This window comes from Coregonus lavaretus, assembly GCF_964263955.1.
Source record: "Coregonus lavaretus genome assembly, chromosome: 14".
NCBI classification, from domain to species: Eukaryota; Metazoa; Chordata; class Actinopteri; order Salmoniformes; family Salmonidae; genus Coregonus; species Coregonus lavaretus.
The window spans coordinates 41,609,505-41,629,342 of record NC_140001.1 but is presented as its reverse complement, the minus strand read 5'-3'; the positions used below and the strand labels follow the sequence as shown (position 1 = coordinate 41,629,342).

The window sequence follows — 19,838 nt, the reverse complement described above, 5'->3', positions numbered from 1 at the left end:
TTCTGATTTTTTGTGGCCCCCACCCCCATCAAAGTTGCCCAACCCTGCTCTAAACCATCCCAACAACTCACTCCCACAGCGTTCATTTGGCAGCAGTGCACAGCTGCATAAGTAGCAGAGTGCAACTTCAAGTCCATTGGTCCAGCTGAGTTTATAAAAGGGGAATTCTTACACTTTCAAAAGAAAATATTTTGAATTGGAAGTTGTATCTTACTTACACATTGCAATGCACTGAGGCTGAAATCCAAAATGTGTTATTGCTATCATTAATAACTATAATAATGATTGATAGTATATAGCCACCAGCTCTACTGGAATCCAGAACACTTTTCACAGGCTATTCAACTTTCCTCTGACAATGTTTCTGCAAGCAGGGCCGGATTAATGCAGGGCCTTACCGGGGCTGAAGCCCCTGGGCCCAATCCTGTGGTGGTCCCAACAGGCAGAAAAAAAGTTATTACTGCAAATGCCAACCACAAGAGGATTCAGGAGCCCGCTCTCAATGAGTGTAGACAGCCTGCTGCTCTGCTAATCATCAGATGGGGGGAGGAGAGGAGGTAGGGGCACATGTGGGTAACTGGGGGGCCCTGCCTTGATTGTGTAACTGATTAATACAAAAAAATGAAAATAAACTGCATAATAAATACATGTGACTGGACAATTGTCTGAGTCAGGGGCTGGGCACAAGTCCATAGGGGGCCCAAGAGGCAATAATAAAATCACGTTCTTTTTTTTATTATAATTTTTTTATCCAACTACAGGAGCCCGTTCTCAATGTTCAAAATACACCAGAGAGCATAATTTAGCCACAGTGGATTACATTTTATCACAAGCACATTCAGGTAACTACCAAAATAAAGGAAACACCAACATAGTGTCTTAAAGGCGCTGCATGGTCAATCTGACGTCTGCAGTGGCCGTGCAGCATTTACGGTGATATGGCCTCTGCAGAAGTCAGGGCATTCATACTTCTTGCGCTTCGCGGAGCAGTGCAGAGCTGTTGTCAAGGAAGTTAGTTTGTGTTTATACAGGACCTCCCTCCCCCATCTACCATCAACCAATCATGTCAATGGGGAGCTATACAGAGCCCTCTGCATTGTTACAACATTTGGGAGGCGCACGGTGATGCGTACGGAGCTCATTTTGGCCTCTTCATGCCTCAGGAGGCTCTGCAAATGCGTCACACCCTCCATATGGAGCCTCCAACCACATTTTCGGATCAAGCATAAATTGGCTTTTAAAGGGTGTTTGGCCACCATGAGCTGCCAGAAAAGCTTAAATGCGCCTTGGCATAGATTCTACAAGTGGACCTAAACCATGCCAGGAAAATGCACCCCACTCCATAACATAGTATTTGTATCCCTTATTTACTCAAGTGTTTCCTTTATTTTGGCAGTTACCGGTTGCCTACGGTTGGGAAGGCCACAATTTGGCCAGCATGCGTGCCAAATATACAGTTTGTTGCGTTGTGGCCATAGACATATAATCAATCCATAGAAGGGTTTTGGAACCTCTTACCCTGGCAATTTGACTATTAAACTCATGGTTACACTAACACTAGTCTGTTTGCCTTTTGCAAATTTAAAAACACAATCACGGGAAAAACGTACAGTTTGGAAAGCAAATGACTACTGCTGAAAAGAGAAGACTAATCTGTATATTATATATATATATACACTGTATATTGACTCCTAATATTGTACAATCTCTTTGTCGCTTCATTGGCCTGGGCTATTGTCTGTTTGAATTCAAGACGAGATTGATCTCAGTTTGTCAGTGTTAGAGTAGCCACTCATTTTGGTCATTTGTGTGGTATTAAATAAGATTCAGCTAACATCTTCTATCATGTAAATGACGTAGAATTGCATGAAGTTAGTTTTTAAAAGGCACATTTTTTTCCGTATCCTGCTAACAAATGTTCCCCATGTGTGGAAATCCTAAAAACGCCTCTCCTCAACAGTAGCCTATGACACATGGCAAATATTATTATGGCTTTATTAAAAGGGATTTTTCTTCAACAGTAAATCTTCTTTTTTTTAAGGAACACAGTCCGGCTTTCAACTTACTCTTGAAATCTTGAAAGTTGTAATAAAAAATTAAAAATGTGGTAGTGCATCACCAGTTTTTCTCTTGTCATGTCCGGCAGTGCATACCTTAGAGCAGGGTTTCCCAAACTTTGAGACCCCCTGCATGTTTTGGTTTTTGCCCTAGCACTACACAGCTGATTCAGATAATCAAAGCTTGATGATGAGTTGGTTATTTGAATCAGCCCCAGGATCGAGTTTGAGAAACCCTGCCTTAGAGAGCTATTTATAACTTGTCAGAAATTTCCAGATCAACTAGCCCATGTCAGCTAGATTAATGTTTGAGTCACTCAAATATCACATGAATACACATTAGACATGACAAAATGTATAGAATGGCAAAATAAATTGCTTTAAAACTGCAAAATGTTCTCTCTGCCAACAAGAGGTGTGTGAACAGTTTGTGTCATGAACAGTGCTTGTGCCCATAGAAATATAGTTCCCCAATGCTGGAAGGGGGGCCTGAGTGTAAACGTTTGGGAACCCCTGTTCTAAAATATGGGCTTTTAGTTTAGACAAATAATGTGTTTAAGTCATAGCTGACAAATCCAAAATTAAAATGGTAAGGCAAAAGATTAGCCTACACATTGGGATCACATAATAGGGATCATTCATTCATTGACACCGACAATTTGTACTCACCCCCCGACTCCAGATGTTTTGAGTTTGGAGTACGGGGCATTGTCCGGCTCCATAGCGGTTACTTCATTCTTTCTTAAGAGTTTTTACAACGGTCCAGACGTGGCAGGAGACATACGCGAATTATTTCCATTCCATCTGATCCTTAAAACTTTGACAGGGAACCAAAAAAGCACCGGTAATAAGAGATAAATAAATCAATATAAAGTGTCATCCTCCTTTCTCAAGGTCGTTCCGTTATCTTCCTCGATCTACAGAGCTCCATCCAAGTGTTACTTTTCCACGCTAGGGAACCGACTCCCGGTGTGGGGAGAAGTCCAATCTCTTACACACTCATACGAGCACCGTGGAATGAATGTATGGCGACCGCCTTATACGCCGACGTTTCTAATATGCAAGATATCGTGGAGTGAGTGAGGGAATTCTCTGCTCGGGACTCAGAGAAACACACCTCCCTCAGTCGCCTCAGCTGATATTGAAGGAGGAAACAAATGTAACACACATGAATGGTGTAAAGAAGAAGAGACGTTTCATTGGAAGGTGTGTCTTGCTTGGAAAGCAAAACCTTCTAAAATTGCATTTTGCCTTAGTAAGGAGACCATGCATGCAGATTTAATTCAGACCTCTGACCTCATCAGAATCAGTCTTGTCAGCCTGGTCTCATAGACTAGACTTAACATAGTAAATGTAAATCCGATACACCCAAATCAAATCAAATAGTATTTGCCACATGCGCCGAATACAACAGTGAAATGCTTACTTACAAGCCCTTAACCAACAATGCAGTTTTAAGAAAAATATGTGTTAAGTAAAAAATGGATCAGTAAAAAATAATAAATAACAAATAATGAAAGAGCAGCAGTAAAATAAAATAACAGTAGGGAGGCTATATACAGGGGGTACCGGTACAGAGTTAGTATGCGGGGGCACCAGTTAGTCGAGGTAATTGAGGTAATATGTACAGTGCCTTGCAAAAGTATTCATCTCCCTTGGCATTTTTCCTATGTTGTTGCATTACAACCTGTAATTTAAATTGATTGGGGGGGGGGTGTATCATTTGACTTACACAACATGCCTACCACTTTGAAGATGCAAAATATTTTTTCTTGTGAAACAAACAAGAAATAAGACAAAAAAACTGAAAACTTGAGCGTGCATACCTATTCACCCCCCACCCCAAAGTCAATACTTTGTAGAGCCACCTTTTACAGCAATTACAGCTGCAGGTCTCTTGGGGTATGTCTCTATAAGCTTGGCACATCTATCCACTGGGATTTATGCTTATTCTTCAAGGCAAAACTGCTCCAGCTCCTTCAAGTTGGATGGGTTCCGCTGGTGTACAGCAATCTTTAAGTCATACCACCGATTCTCAATTGGATTGAGGTCTGGGCTTTGACTAGGCCATTCCAAGACATTTAAATGTTTCCCGTTAAACCACTCGAGTGTTGCTTTAGCATTATGCTTAGGATCCTTGTCCTGCTGGAAGGTGAACCTCCGTCCCAGTCTCAATGGTGTTCTCGGGGTGATGAGAGGTGTTGGGTTTGCGCCAGACATACCATTTTCCTTGATAACCAAAAAGCTACATTTTTGTCTCATCTGACCAGAGTACCTTCTTCCATATGTTTGGGGAGTCTCCCACATGCCTTTTGGGGAACACCAAACATGTTTGCTTATTGTTTTCTTTAAGCAATGGCTTTTTTCTGGCCACTCTTCCGTAAAGCCCAGCTCTGTGGAGTGTATGGCTTAAAGTGGTCCTATGGACAGATACTCCAATCTCCAATATCTTTGGTCTCTTTGTTGCCTCTCTGATTAACGCCCTCCTTGCCTGGTGGGTGGACTCTCTTGGCAGGTTTGTTGTGGTGCCATATTCTTTCAATAAAAAAAAAATGGATTTAATCGTGCTCCGTGGGATGTTCAAAGTTTCAAGATATTTTTTTATAACCCAACCCTGATCTGTACTTCTCCACAACTTTATCCCTGACCTTTGGAGAGCTCCTTGGTCTTCATGGTGCCGCTTGCTTGGTGGTGGCCCTTGCTTAGTGGTGTTGCAGACTCTGGGGCCTTTCAGAACAGGTGTGTGTATACTGAGATCATGTGACACTTAGATTGCACACATGTGGACTTTATTTAACTAATTATGTGACTTCTGAAGGTAATTGGTTAACCAGATCTTATTTAGGGGCTTCATAGCAAAGTGGGTGAATACATATGCACGCACCACTTTTCCGTTATTTATTTTGTATAATTTAAATAAAGTTATTTCTTTCATTTCACTTCTTCAATTTGGAATATTTTGTGTATGTCCATTACATGAAATCCAAATAAAAATATTTTAAATTACAGGTTGTAATGCAACAAAATAGGAAAAATGCCAAGGGGGATGAAAACCTTTGCAAGGCACTGTACATAAGACAGATGGTTACTTAACGCAAATACGAAAGTAGGTTGGTTGGGCATATAACTTGAACATCTTACAACCCAAAGGTTGTGTGTTTGAATCTCATCACGGACTTTAGCATTTTAGCTAATTATCAACATTGCGACTATTTACTACTTTTGAGCTACTTTGCAACTACTTAGCATGTTAGCTAACCATTCCCCTAAACCTTAACCCTTGAACCTAATTCCTAACCCTAACCTTAACCCCTAACCCCTAGCCTAGCTAACGTTAGCATTAGCCACCTAGCTAACGTTTGGAATGCGTTACATATCATATGTTTTGCAAATCGTAACATATTGTACGAATTGCAATTCAAAACATATCATACAAATTGTAATTCATAACATATCATATGAAATGGATAATGGACATCCACAAATTAATACATACCATACATATCATACAAATTGGAGTGTCGGATTTACATTTACTATGTTACGTCTACCCCTGAGTCAAGGTTGGTCTTGTCTCTGGATAGGTATGAGTAGCCTTCAGCTGTCCAGTTATTTATGGGCCAGGTGATGAGTCTAGACTGTAGGCAGATGCATGGTTGGTTGTTTGTTTACCCAGCACACTTGTTTTGTCTTAGGCAAGGTGCCTGGTGCCACCTTGGTGTTTCACTGCTCTCCAACACAGCCAAGAATAGGACATTTACATTAGGGGAAATGTGTAAGAGAAACAGGTATCGGTAAAAATAAATAAATAATGCAATACCTGCTGTGAAATAATGACAAAAAAAGTATCTCCTCATTCCTTCTTAGTCCTTGCAGTACCGGGCTAGTTTGTTTCTACAGTCTCCTGACTCAATGAAGAGGACTACAATGCATGCATGGCGAGCTGGCATTGACGATTTCATTTCTCAGGAGATATCCTCTGAAGTTATGAGCGGCCTGTCATCCTTATCCTGCTCTACAAACCCAGAGAGTCAACAACTACGGAGAAGTCACAGTCAGATGGCGGGGTGGCGAGGCGCCGGTGAGATGCCTTTCAATGAAGAGTGAACTGTGCTCCTGCCTGCGGAGGACATGCTCATCTCCCCCGTTGACCTTCTCCCTCTAGTTCCATCTTAACTGTCGCTCCATCTGTTGGAAGCTTGAAACACTCAAAGCTTTCATCTCAGGCTGAAAATCGTAGTCCAGACCTACTCTATCATATATCTTTATTATTTGATTATTGTTTGTTTTGAGCTTTGCTGCCTACCTAGCCCAAAGGCCGGCAGATGGCGATATTGAGTCGTTTCCATCTTACCATCCAAACGCATTGTATGCAGCTGGCAATACACTCCTATCCCCCGTGGACCGGTTTGTACCTAAAACATTCTCCATTTAGGCTGCAAAGGCATCAATTTCCTCCTGAACTAGCTTTAATGGCGAGAAGGTGAAGAGAGAAAAAAGGGGAAAATATGCGTACTTTATCAAACATCATTTTCCACCACAATGCTAAAGTGGCTAATGCTTAGGAATGCTAGTCCTAGATGTTGCGGATCACGTTCAGTCAATCAGGCTGCAGCAGTCTGTTGTTTACCCCTGGCTGAACGCAGGGCACAACATCAGGAAGTAGCATTAGCCATTATTTTTTTCCACCTTCTTGACATTATCTGAGGAGGAAATCGATGCCTTTGCAGCCTGAATGGAGAATGTTTTAGGTACTAACTGGTCCACGGGGAATACGAGTGTATTGCCGGCTGGAGACTATGCGTTTGGACGGTAAGATGAAACCATCAATACCAGATCAAATGTCGCCATCTGCCGGCCTTTAGGCTACTGCCTACCCTGCTGCTGCTGCAGTCCTGTGCTGTGAAATTCCTCTGTCCTCATTGACCCGCCCTCAACAAACACGCAGTGACAGTGTCCAGCCGAGCCCCAACAGAGCGCCGATTCAGGTCCCTGCAACTGGATCCCCCGTTCCTGAGCCTGGGCTCCCAGCACACAGAGCCCCTCACAGTTCTCCACTCACAGCCAGCTAGGACTAAGGTTGCATCCCAAGTGGAACCCTATTCACTACTTTTGACCAGCTCTGGGCACTATAAAGGGAATAGGGTGGCATTTGGGAAGCATCCCAGGAAGTGTGCACACCACCTTGAAAGAGCACTTCCCATGTACCTGTCTGAGCTTACATGTCTGATGGTAGATTTTCTTACTTCAAACTTTTATTTCGCAGACAAGGGAGGCAATGTCAGAGAAGTCGGAACAAAGCAGGCACAGCAGAGCAGTTAGGTTTTAAGTGTTTATGGTTTTTTGTTTCAGCACTGCAGGTTTGTGATGAGTGATAACTTAGATTACTGTACGTGAGTCGTGAGAGCAAGTGCCAGAATAGGTAATAGTGCATAGCCTATATTTCAGTTTCTCTATTTCCACCCCAGTTCTATAAGAGAACTCAGCCAATCGTCTAAACATTGCCTTACATCGAGAACACGTTAGATTCGATTCATGAATGAATTGTGGTGGATGAGTGGACAGCTACAGTACCCCTTGACTTTTTCCACATTTTGTTGTCTTACAGCCTGAATTTAAAATTGATAAAATTGAGATTTATTTTAATGTCCTAAGCACCCCGTAATGTCAAAGTGGCATTATGTTTTTTGACATTTTTACAAATGAATTAAAAATGAAAAGCTGAAATGTATTGAGTCAATAAGTATTCAACCCTTTGTTATGACAAGCCTAAATAAGTTCAGGAGTAAAAATGTGTCACATAAGTTGCATGGACTTACTCTGTGTGCAATAATAGTGTTTAACATGATTTCTGAATGACTACCTCATCTCTGTACCCCACACATACAATTATCTGTAAGGTCCCTCAGTCGAGCAGTGAATTTCAAACACAGATTTAACCACAAAGACCAGGGAGGTTTTCCAATGCCTCACAAAGAAGGGCATCTACTGGTACATGGGAAAAACAAATAGCAGACATTAAATATCCCTTTGATCATCATGAAGTTATTAATGGCACTTTGGATGGTGTATCAATACACCCAGTCACTACAAAGATACAGGCGTCCTTCCTAACTCAGTTGCCGGAGAGGAAGGAAACCGCTCAGGGATTTCACCCTGATGCCAATGGTGACTTTAAAACAGTTATCAAGTTTAATGGCTGTGATAGAAAGCTGAGGATGGATCAATATTATATTTACGCCACAATAATAACCTAATTGACAGAGGGAACAGAAGGAAACCTTTACAGAATAAAAATATTCCAAAACATGCCTTCTGTTTGCAACAAGGCACTAAAGTAATACTGCAAAAACGTTTTGCCCTGAATACAAAGTGTTATGTTTGGGGCAAATCCAATATAACACATCAGTGAGTACCACTCCATATTTTCAAGCATAGGGGTTGCTGCATCATGTTATGGCTATGCTTGTAATCATTAAGGACTGGGGAGTTTTCAGGATAAAAAAAGAAACGGAATGGAGCTAAGCACAGGCAAAATCCTAGAGAAAAACCTGGTTCACTCTGCTTTCCACCAATTCACCTTTCAGCAGGACAATATCCTCAAACACAAGGCCATAGCAGGTAGCTTAGTGGTTAAGAGTGTTGTGCCAGTAACCGAAAGGTCGCTGGTTCTAATCCCCGAGCTGACTAGGTGAAAAATCTGTCCTTGAGCAAGGCACTTAACCCTAATTGCTCCTGTAAGTCGCTCTGGATAAGAGCGTCTGTTAAATGCCAAAAAAAAAAAAAAGAAGACGGTGAATGTTCCTGAGTGACCGAGTTACAGTTTTGACTTAAATCTACTTGAAAATCTATGACGAGACCTGAAAATGGTTGTCTAGCAATGATCAACAAGCAATTTGACAGAGCTTGAAGAATTTTGAAAAGAATAATGGGTAAATGTTGCACAATCCAGGTGTGGAAAGCACTTCGAGATTTACTCAGAAAGACTCACAGCTGCAATCTCTGCCAAAGGTGCTTCTACAAAGTATTGACTCAGGGGTGTGAATACTTATGTAAATGACATATTTCTGTATTTTATTTTCAATCATTTTGCTAACATTTCTAGAAACATGTTTTCACTTTGTTATTATGGATATTGCGTGTAGATGGGTAAGACAAATACATAATTTAATCAATTTTGAATTCAGGCTGTAATGCAACAAAGTGTAGAATAAGCGGTATGAATACTTTCTGAAGGCACTGTAGCACACAGTACCAACAAATGTCATACAGTAAAACCAGGTTTTTAAAAGAGAGAAAGGCCAAGACCTGGAGGCCAGTTTCTATATTAGAGTTTTATGAGTTGATTTTCTTCAACTCATCACATATGGCTGCCATGTTGGAGCCCCTGTCTTTAACCATTGACAGGTGTGGACGACTCTGTGATCATTCTTTATTCCAGACTAGCGGCGGGTAATGGAAGTCATCTGGCCCTTTATACCCTGATATTACAATGGAAGGTAGAAGTTCAGTGTCCCCAGGAAATTGGAGGATTTTCCTGCAGACAGAGTCAGTGTGTATGGCCAGTAACCCTATACCCTATCTGTCCAGTGTCCATATGGATCTCATGGACATAATAGACCAGTCAGGTATATAATTGATGAGCTAAATATGATTGATATAAAGTGAGGTCCAAAATTATTTATACCCCTGATAAAGATGAGCAGTAATGACTGTATAAAAATAAATAGTTCAAATACTAAGCTATATTGTATGCTCCAAAAAATGGGGAAATTATATTATTTTATACTAATACAATTGCTCAGAGAAATAGATTTTGTTCAACAAGTACTGTATTACTTTTTTTTCTCAAAAAGGTAGGGGTCAAAGTTTTTGACACCCCTAAAGATTCGTATGAATAAAGTCGTCAAAAATGTAGTATTTGGTCCCATATTCCTGCATCAAGCTTGTGACTCTACAAATTTGTTGGATGCATTTGCAGTTCGTTTTAGTTGTGTTTCAGATTATTTTGTGCCCAAAGTAAATTAATGGTAAATAATGTATTGTGTCATTTTGGAGTCACTTTGATTATAAATAAGAATATAATATGTTTCTAAACACTTCTACATCATGACTACATATAATCCTGAATGAATCGTAAATAATGATTAGTGAGAAAGTTACAAAGGGTCAAAGATCATACCCCTAAGACATGCTAACCTCTCACCATTACCAATAACAGGGGAGGTTAGCATGTCTTTGGGGTATGATCTTTGACCCTCTGTTACTTTCTCACTCATAATCTGAAACACAACCAAAAAGAACTGGAAATGCATCCAACAAGTTTGTAGAGTCACAAGCTTGATGTTGTCACTGCGTGCTTGGAATAGGGGACCAAATACTAAACTTTTGACTACTTTATTTATAAGAATCTTTAGGGGTGTCAATAATTTTGACCACTACCTTTTTGAGAAAAAAAATTACTTATTTTAAAAAAATCTCTTTCTCTGAGCAATTGTATTAGTATAAAATAATATAATTTCCCCCCCTTTTTTTGCATTCAATATAAGTCAGTATTTTAATAATGTATTTTATACAGTCATTATTCCTCATCTTTATCAAGGGTGTCAATCATTTAGGACCCCACTGTATATGTTAGTGATAAGAATAAGAACTGGATTTCTATGATCTAAATCTTTATGATAATGTTCTTTATATAATAGAAAGAAATATCTACCTCAGCAAATTGAATGAGGTGTCATGATTTATGATTATATGATTTTTGTTAAGATCCTCATTAGCCGACGCCAATGGCAAAACCTAGTCTTCCTGGGGTCTGACAAAGACATTAAAATGGCTTGCGAAAGTATTCAGCACCCTTGGCATTTTTCCTATTTTGTTGCCTTACAACCTGGAATAAAACATTATTTTTGGGGGGGTTGTATCATTTGATTTACACAACATGCTTACCACTTTGAAGATGCAAAATATTTTTTATTGTGAAACAAACAAGAAACAAGACAAAAAAACAGAAAACTTGAGTGTGCATAACTATTCACCCCCCCAAAGTCAATACTTTGGAGAGCCACCTTTTGCAGCAATTACAGCTGCAAGTCTCTTGGGGTATGTCTCTATAAGCTTGGCACATCCAGCCACTGGGATTTTTGCCCATTCTTCAAGGCAAAACTGCTCCAGCTCCTTCAAGTTGGATGGGTTCTGCTGGTGTACAGCAATCTTTAAGTCATACCACAGATTTTCAATTGGATTGAGGTCTGGGCTTTGACTAGGCCATTCCAAGACAGTAACCAAAAAAGTGTTAAACAAATCAAAATATATTTTAAATGTGAGATTCTTCAAATAGGCACCCTTTGCTTTGATGACAGCTTTGCACACTCTTGGCATTCTCTCAACCAGCTTCACCTGGAATGCTTTTCCAACAGTCTTGAAGAAGTTCTCACAAATGTTGAGCACTTGTTGGCTACTTTTCCTTCACCATGCGTTACGGTGGGAAATACACATGCAGAGACCATCTGTTCACCCACACCGCGTCTCATAAAGACATGGCGGTTGGAACCAAAAATCTCAAATTTGGACTCCAGACCAAAGGACACATTTCCACCAGTTTAATGTCCATTGCTCGTGTTTCTTGGCCCAAGCAAGTCTCTTCTTATTATTGGTGTCCTTTAGTTGTGGTTTCTTTGCAGCAATTTGACAATGAAGGCCTGATTCACACAGTCTCCTCTGAACAATTGATGTTGAGATTTGTCTGTTACTTGAACTCTGTGAAGCATTTATTTGGGCTGCAATTTCTGAGGCTGGTAACTCTAATGAACTTATCCTCTGCAGCAGAGGTAACTCTGGGTCTTCCATTCCTGTGGCGGTCCTCATGAGAGCCAGTTTCATTATAGCACTTGATGGTTTTTGCGACTGCACTTGAAGAAACGTTCAAAGTTCTTGAAAGTTTCAGTATTGACTGACCTTCATGTCTTAAAGTAATGATGGACTGTCACTTTTTGAGCTGTTCTTGCCATAATATGAACCTGGTCTTTTACCAAATAGGGCTATCTTCTGTATACCACCACTACCTTGTCACAACACAACTGATTGGCTCAAACGCATTAAGAAGGAAATAAATTCCACAAATTAACTTTTAAGAAGGCACACCTGTTAATTGAAATGCATTCCAGGTGACTACATCATGAAGCTGGTTGAGAGAATGCCAAGAGTTTGCAAAGCTGTCATCAAAGAAAAGGGTGTGGAATTGGAATTTTGTTTACTTTCTAAATTAGGTCACATGGGGGAGAGGCGTTTTGCTGTGAAGTGTTGCTTTATTTGTTTTTTGAAATCAGGTTTGCTTTTCACTTTTCACATATGAGATGGAAGGGAGTTCCATGCAATCATGGCTCTATATAATACGGTACATTTCTTGAATTTCTTCTGGACCTGGGAACTGTCAGAGATACATTTAAAGTCGGAAGTTTACATACACCTTAGCCAAATACAATTAAACTCAGTTTTTCACAATTCCTGACGTTTAATCCTAGAAAAAATTCCCTGTCTTAGGTCAGTTAGGATCACCACTTTATTTTAAGAATGTGAAATGTCAGAATAATAGTAGAGAGAATTATTTATTTCAGCTTTTATTTCTTTCATCACATTCCCAGTGGGTCAGAAGTTTACATACACTCAATTAGTATTTGGTAGCCTTGCCTTTAAATTGTTTAACTTGGGTCAAATGTTTCAGGTAGCCTTCCACAAGCTTCCCACAATAAGTTGGGTGAATTTTGGCCCATTCCTCCTGACAGAGCTGGTGTAACTGAGTCAGGTTTGTAGGCCTCCTTGCTCGCACACGCTTTTTCAGTTCTGACCACAAATGTTCTATAGGATTGAGGTCAGGGCTTTGTGATGGCAAATCCAATACCTTGACTTTGTTGTCCTTAAGCCATTTTGTCACAACTTTGGAAGTATGCTTGGGGTCATTGTCCATTTGGAAGACCAATTTGCAACCAAGCTTTAACTTCCTGACTGATGTCTTGAGATGTTGCTTCAATATATCCACATAATTTTCCTTCCTCATGATGCTATCTATTTTGTGAAGTGCACCAGTCCCTCCTGCAGCAAAGCACCCCCACAGCATGATGCTGCCACCCCAGTGCTTCACGGTTGGGATGGTGTTCTTCGGCTTGCAAGTCCCCCTTTTTCCTCCAAACATAACGATAGTCATTATGGCCAAACAGTTCTATTTTTGTTTCGTCAGACCAGAGGACATCTTTGTCCCCATGTGCAGTTGCAAACCGTAGTCTGGCTTTTTATGGCAGTTTTGGAGCAGTGGCTTCTTCCTTGCTGAGCGGCCTTTCAGGTTATGTCGATATAGGACTCGTTTTACTGTGGATATAGATACTTTTGTACCCGTTTCCTCCAGCATCTTCACAAGGTCCTTTGCTGTTGTTCTGGGATTGATTTGCACTTTTCGCACCAAAGTACGTTCATCTCTAGGAGACAGAACGCGTCTCCTTCCTGAGCGGTATGACGGCTGCGTGGTCCCATTGTGTTTATACTTGCTTACTATTGTTTGTACAGATGAACGTGGTACCTTCAGGCATTTGGAAATTGCTCCCAAGGATGAGCCAGACTTGTGGAGGTCTACTGTTTTTTTTCTGAGGTCTTGGCTGATTTCTTTTCATTTTCCCATGATGTCAAGCAAAGAGGCACTGAGTTTGAAGGTAGGCCTTGAAATACATCCACAGGTACACCTCCAATTGACTCAAATTATGTCAATTAGCCTATCAGAAGCTTCTAAAGCCATGACATCATTTTCCAAGCTGTTTAAAGGCACAGTCAACTTAGTGTATGTAAACTTCTGACCCCCTGGAATTGTGATACAGTGAATTATAAGTGAAATAATCTGTCTGTAAACAATTGTTGGAAAAATTACTTGTGTCATGCACAAAGTAGATGTTCTGACCGACATGCCAAAACAATAGTTTGTTAACAAGACATTTGTGGAGTGGTCAAAAAACGACTTCAACTGTATATGTAAGTTGATTATACAGACAATTTGGAATTTTCAACACATTCATATTTCTCACAAAAACAAGTATTGAAGCAGTCAATCTCTATTCTACTTTGAGCCAAGAGAACAAGACATGTATATTGTTGAGATTAGCCCTCTGTGAACATTGAAGGGCAAGATGCGCTGCTCTGTTCTGGGCCAGCTGCAGCCTTTTTAGGTCCTTCTTTGCAACACTTGACCATATCACTGGGCAATAGTCAAGATTAGATAAAACTAAAGTGTGCAGGACTTGTTTGGTCGACTGTGGTGTTAAAAATGCTGAGCATCTCTTTATCACAGACAGACCTCTCCCCATCTTTACAACAGTTAAATCAATATGCATTGACAATGACAATTTACATCTAAGGTGATACCAATAAGTTTAGTTTCCTCAACTTGCTCATCAGCCACATCATTCATTACCAGATTCAGCTGAGGTCTAGAACTTAATGAATGTTCCAAATACAATGCTTTTAATTTTAGATATGTTCAGGACTAGTTAATTACTAGCCACCCATTCCAAAACTGGCAGCAACTATTTGTTTAGGGTTGCAGTGTTTTCACTAGCTGTGGTTGCTGATGTGAAAAATGTTGAATCATCAGCGTACATAGACGTACAAACTTAGTTTAAGGCTAGTGGTAGATCATTAGTAAAAATAGAGAACATTAAAGGACCAAGACAGCTGCCTTGTGGAATACCACACTTTACAATTATTATATTAGAGAAGCTTCCATTAACAAAAAAACTCTGTGTTTTATTGGCTAGCTAGCTCTCAACCCATGATATGGTAGATGTAAAGCCATAACACATATGTTTTTCCCATAACAGATTATGGTCAATCAGTTACTGCTCATCAGCAACAATATTACTGCTCATCAGCAACTGTTGTGTTTCTGTTATCTCCACACATCATATAGTCTAATCTTAGTCCCCCCCAGACATCTTCTATCAGATACAGCAGTCGTTTCATGTCAGGTTAGTATGATAACAATGGGAAGTCTTGTATGATTAACACAGATGCTTTTGTTTTTACTCCCATGTCTTTAGGAATTAGGCCCAGCTGAAAGCCTCTATCTGGACACAGCTGGATTCAGTATGGCAGCTCCCGACGCAACACTCTGTTTACCCATTACATACATTTAAACAGGAAATTTGGAGAAAATATCTATTCATTTGTGGTAGATTACTCCCTTTAGATTCAGAGTGAAAAAGTTTAGCATCTTACCTTACCATGTAAATATTGACGTATACCTGCACTGTATATGTGTTATGGTGAATGTGTGAGGTAAGTACAGTTCATATTAACACACCTCAGAGGGTTTCATATTAGCACACCTCAGAGAGTGGCTTAGTACCTTGACTTTTGAAACACTGATGAAGAACAAAAGAACAATGCTATGTTGTCATTTGTCATTCTCGGATGCATATTTTTATGTTTTTTTGTGCATCCAGAATAGAGTAAAGACTTGAAATAAAGTGAATATCTCATGACGTCATCTGGTCTGGAGAGGAACCATACCGACGCCGTTTGTGTGGTATTCCAGGCATGTCAGGTGTTGAGGATGACTGTGGTTTTTGAATAGATCCTACTTGTGAGCGCGTGAAAGGGAAGAACGGTGTGCAGACCGGCACTTGAGTGGGTGGTTAATGTGTGTGTGTGGTCATTCCTGTGAGGGGGCTACATACCAGGAAATGTGTTGAGATTGACAGCAATAAATATGGCCTTGACTGTACTAAAACTATTTTAATTGTATTATGTATGACTAACAGTGACAGAGACCACTGTTAATGTGTTAGTGGTTTTTACTCTATTATAATATCATATACATTTTTTTATTAAAGTTCATTTTCACATTCGTTCATGTGAAGTACGTCTTGGACTTGATTAGGCCTACTCTAACTCATTCTTGAGGAAAATGCAGAAAATGTCTGTTGCATGTCAATTGTGTATAATACTGCTCTTAGCAATGTAGTTAAGAATAATGTAGTTGATATCATTCCACATAGACTTGTTTAAGAGAAGAGTGCCCACTGTGTGAGGTGGAAGGTTCGACCTGGGTGTTCTGTGGTTTTCCATCCCCCTGAGTCAGTCAGATTCAAGGCCAGTCTATCTACTGTATAAGACAGAATCTTCACCAGAGCTCAATGAACACTGACAACACACATGGTGTTGATCTCAAAGAAAAGTAGGGGTTGGGTGAGACCTTACCCTTATTCAGCCCTTTGATTATTTTTAATTTAAGGCTCTAGGTGGGACCTGTAAGGAGAGAGTCTTCACTGTACAGTAGCTGAACTCAATTTAGAAAAACCATGAGGCTAGGAAGGTACACAAAGTATTTATGTGTGCTGTATGTTGTGCTGTAAATGGGGTGTGAACACTTTCATCCCAAAATAATTTAATTGACATGCATTCCTAGTCTATAAGTACTGGTAAGTACCTGTTCCGATCAAAACAAATGTGAAAGAAAGTATTTCTCCACTAGTTGCATCATACATGACTGTCAAATACTGTTAGTGTAAAATGTTGATGTACATTTTAGCAATTATTGAAGGTCTGTAACAGTTGCCATGATAGATAGCCACTGATGAATTGCCCCATGTACCTTTTGGAGAGACAGAGGATATATGTAGTTGCCAAGTCATAGAGATTGCTGTGGTGATATTTTATGGGCGGATCAAACACGAATGAACTACTGTATATTGAACGCATGTTATTTTTGCCAAATGTCAAACAGTAGCATGAGCCATTGTTTGTGGAACGGGCCCTTGACATTTTCCAGTGAAATTACCAGGAGACGGTGGTGAATAGAAAATAAATGGCAAAGTGGCATACAAACTTCCAATAACCCATATAGGTGGAATTTCAGATTTTCATGTTTCACTGGGCAGTAATAAAATAAAATAATTGTATTGATACATTCTCTCGATATGAAGAAAATCTGCCTATTTAATTTCAAACCTCAACTGGTAATTTTTTCGTTTCAAACAAATATCCCCCAAAAGCCATCTATTAATATCTCTGAAGCCAAGTGGAGAATAGCTCCATTTTCATCATGTGTAATGGATTTTCTATTTGTGTTGATTTTACAGTACCCCAGTAGGTCAAAGTCTGGCTGTTCTACACAGAGCCGGAGCCCTTCTATAAATCATTGTACAGTGAGTTCTTCGCTCCAGCCGGAGCCTTCATCCCTCCCCAGCCAGAGCCTTGGTGGTGGGCTGCCCAGCAGATAAACAGAAATCTCACTGTAGCGCTACATCTTACAGATATATAGCTACCTTTGTCTCATCCTCAGCCAAGCGTTAGCCTGTCCACAGGCATCGTCTAGCTATTCTATGCTGGCTGGGCCAGTTCTGGGACAGCTCTTTTTCACATACTGGGGTGATGAGGAGGAGGAGGAGGAGGAGGATGATGATTATGATGATCATGATGAATAGAGAACTTCATTACCTGTTGGGAGGTGGAAGAGTTCTGTAATATCATCATAACGGTTACCCTGTTTTGTGTCGTCCTATTAATACCAGAGCAATATCAGGCATACAGTGTCAAATGGAAAACGTTTATTCCTGCATCCACTGAATGGCAAACAGGAATGCCTTACAGTTACACAACTAACGGACAGGCTACCGTAAGCACTGGCTCTGCTGGCTCTTCACGACACTTGTTAAACAATTATTTAGAGTTGAAAGTAAACAACGTGTTGGTCAAACGATGCCAGTAACATCTGATTGGCTCCGACCAGACAAAAATAAATTAGGCTGGTGTACGTGTAGAACCAGTACAGCATGAACCCAAATGCACTCAACAGAGGCTCTGCTGTTCAGCCACAGTTACCAGTCTATACACCGCCTCCAGGCCTCTGTATACACAAACACACTGACTGGCTCTTTAAATGGAGGGACTGGGAGAGACCAGGTCTACAGTACAGTACAGTACAGCACACACACACAAACACACATACACAAACACACACTCCATCCAACCCCTTTCCTATTCCTGAGACAGAGACAGAGGGCTGACTGACCCTGAATGGCCACACTGACCAAAGAATGGGCACAAACCGTCCTCTTATGGTCCCTACTATTTGTTTATGGTGGTGATGTGAATGGGATGGTTGTCTGAAGGTATTGGTATATTCTATTAACCATACTGGACAGTCACAGTACCATGTCTGTCTTTGATAGCATCCTAGTGTGTACAGTTGCCTGAGAGAGGTTAAGAGAATATTTTAATTACTGGAATAAACCAACCTTATTTCCTCATCTAAACCTCATTAAACCTGTCTCGGTCAGTTTGTTGACATGTGTGTGTTTTGCTACTGTAGTCCTACTATACAGTCATTCTGATTTCAATCACTACGGGCAGAAACTCTCACCTGCTGCCCAGACAGACGTCCACATAGGTTTGACCAGGGAATTTTCATGTGTCAGCTCAGACATAACCTTGAAAGGTCAGAAGGATCCACGCACAAAGAAGTACAGAGAGAGACCTGTGTGTGTGTGTGTTTGTGTGTGTGTGTGTGTGTGTGTGTGCATGTGCGAGGCCTATATTGAGTGTGACCTGTTAATGTCTATCAAAAGGAAGGTTTTGTTTGTTACAAAGATGCTCAATTTTTTCTGCGTTATTTTTCACTTCATACTGTGTAATGTCTGTAATCACAATGCAGTCAATTACAAAGACTGTACCCTGTAGATACAATACCAAGCATTGAATAGAAAGACTTGATTTCACAAGCATACCTGTAAATGCCTTGAAGATGGAGGTTCTATTATCGGGCCCTGTCTTTGGCAGAGAGAGCAGTTGAAAGAGTCTTGAGAGCCTTGTAACATTACAGTTGTCTGCAGGCAGAGAGAGAGCGCAGTTGAAAGAGCCTTGTAACACTACAGTATTCGTTTCAGGGCTGGTTTAGATAACATTGGTGGGGAGACAATGGGGTCACTCATCTGGGTCCAGCTGTAACAGAAAAGTCTGAAGGTCTTATCTTTAGTCAGTGGATTACAGTCCTTCCTCTTGTTGGCCAGGCTGGTTTAACAATAAGAAATTGCATGGAGTGAGACAGTCATTTTAGTCGTGGGACATACAGACAAAATGAAACATGGATGAATTGATAAAAATGAGTGTTTATATTTATTTAGCTGGACTCCATTGTTTTCCCACCAAAGAAAGGATGATACTTCCTGAATGTGGTGTCATTGTAGGAAGGGGTTGTTTTCTTAAATGTAGAATTACAACAAACTAACAGGGTGGAAAGTTATATCAGGGACACACAGAAAATCTTAAATAATAATAATAATAAATACAATAATCATGAAAAAAACATTCTTGATAAGAGAGAATTGAACTAGGACGATCAAATAATTAAGATAGATTTGAAGTATTTTATTATTTTATGGCTTATATTTTCTCATGGAAGTTGATGAATAAAACCCAGGGACATGGCAAAAATGCCCAAATCCACTGACAAAAAGTGTTCAAAATGCATAACATTATCTTTCAAGATCCATATTTTTGTGTTTTTATGGTAAAGGTCACCTGATACATTTGACACTAAACAAGAAGTGAGATTTCCTGGGGACAGAAAAGGCACTGCAGAGTAGGAATGACCCCTTTGACGATCAAGGTAAAAACAATAAGCTCTGCTGGTTAGAGCACAGATGCATTTTAGTAGGCCCCTGAAGTGTCACTATAGAAATGGTTCAGAAATGAATAGGACATAATGATCTTTTGACTTTCCTATCAAAGAGATACATT

At 40.2% G+C, this 19,838-nt stretch overlaps 1 protein-coding gene across 1 annotated transcript in view; it reads right to left on the bottom strand.

The window, feature by feature from the left end:
- LOC311141703 (collagen alpha-1(XXVII) chain B-like) overlaps window positions 1-2,799 on the bottom strand; it is a 148,877-nt gene extending 146,078 nt beyond the window's left edge. The window contains 1 exon segment of the mRNA XM_084177123.1: window positions 2,727-2,799. Within this exon segment, the coding sequence (XP_084033249.1) occupies window positions 2,727-2,779 (53 nt within the window). The 5' untranslated portion in view covers window positions 2,780-2,799.
- Window positions 2,800-19,838: the final 17,039 nt, after the last annotated feature.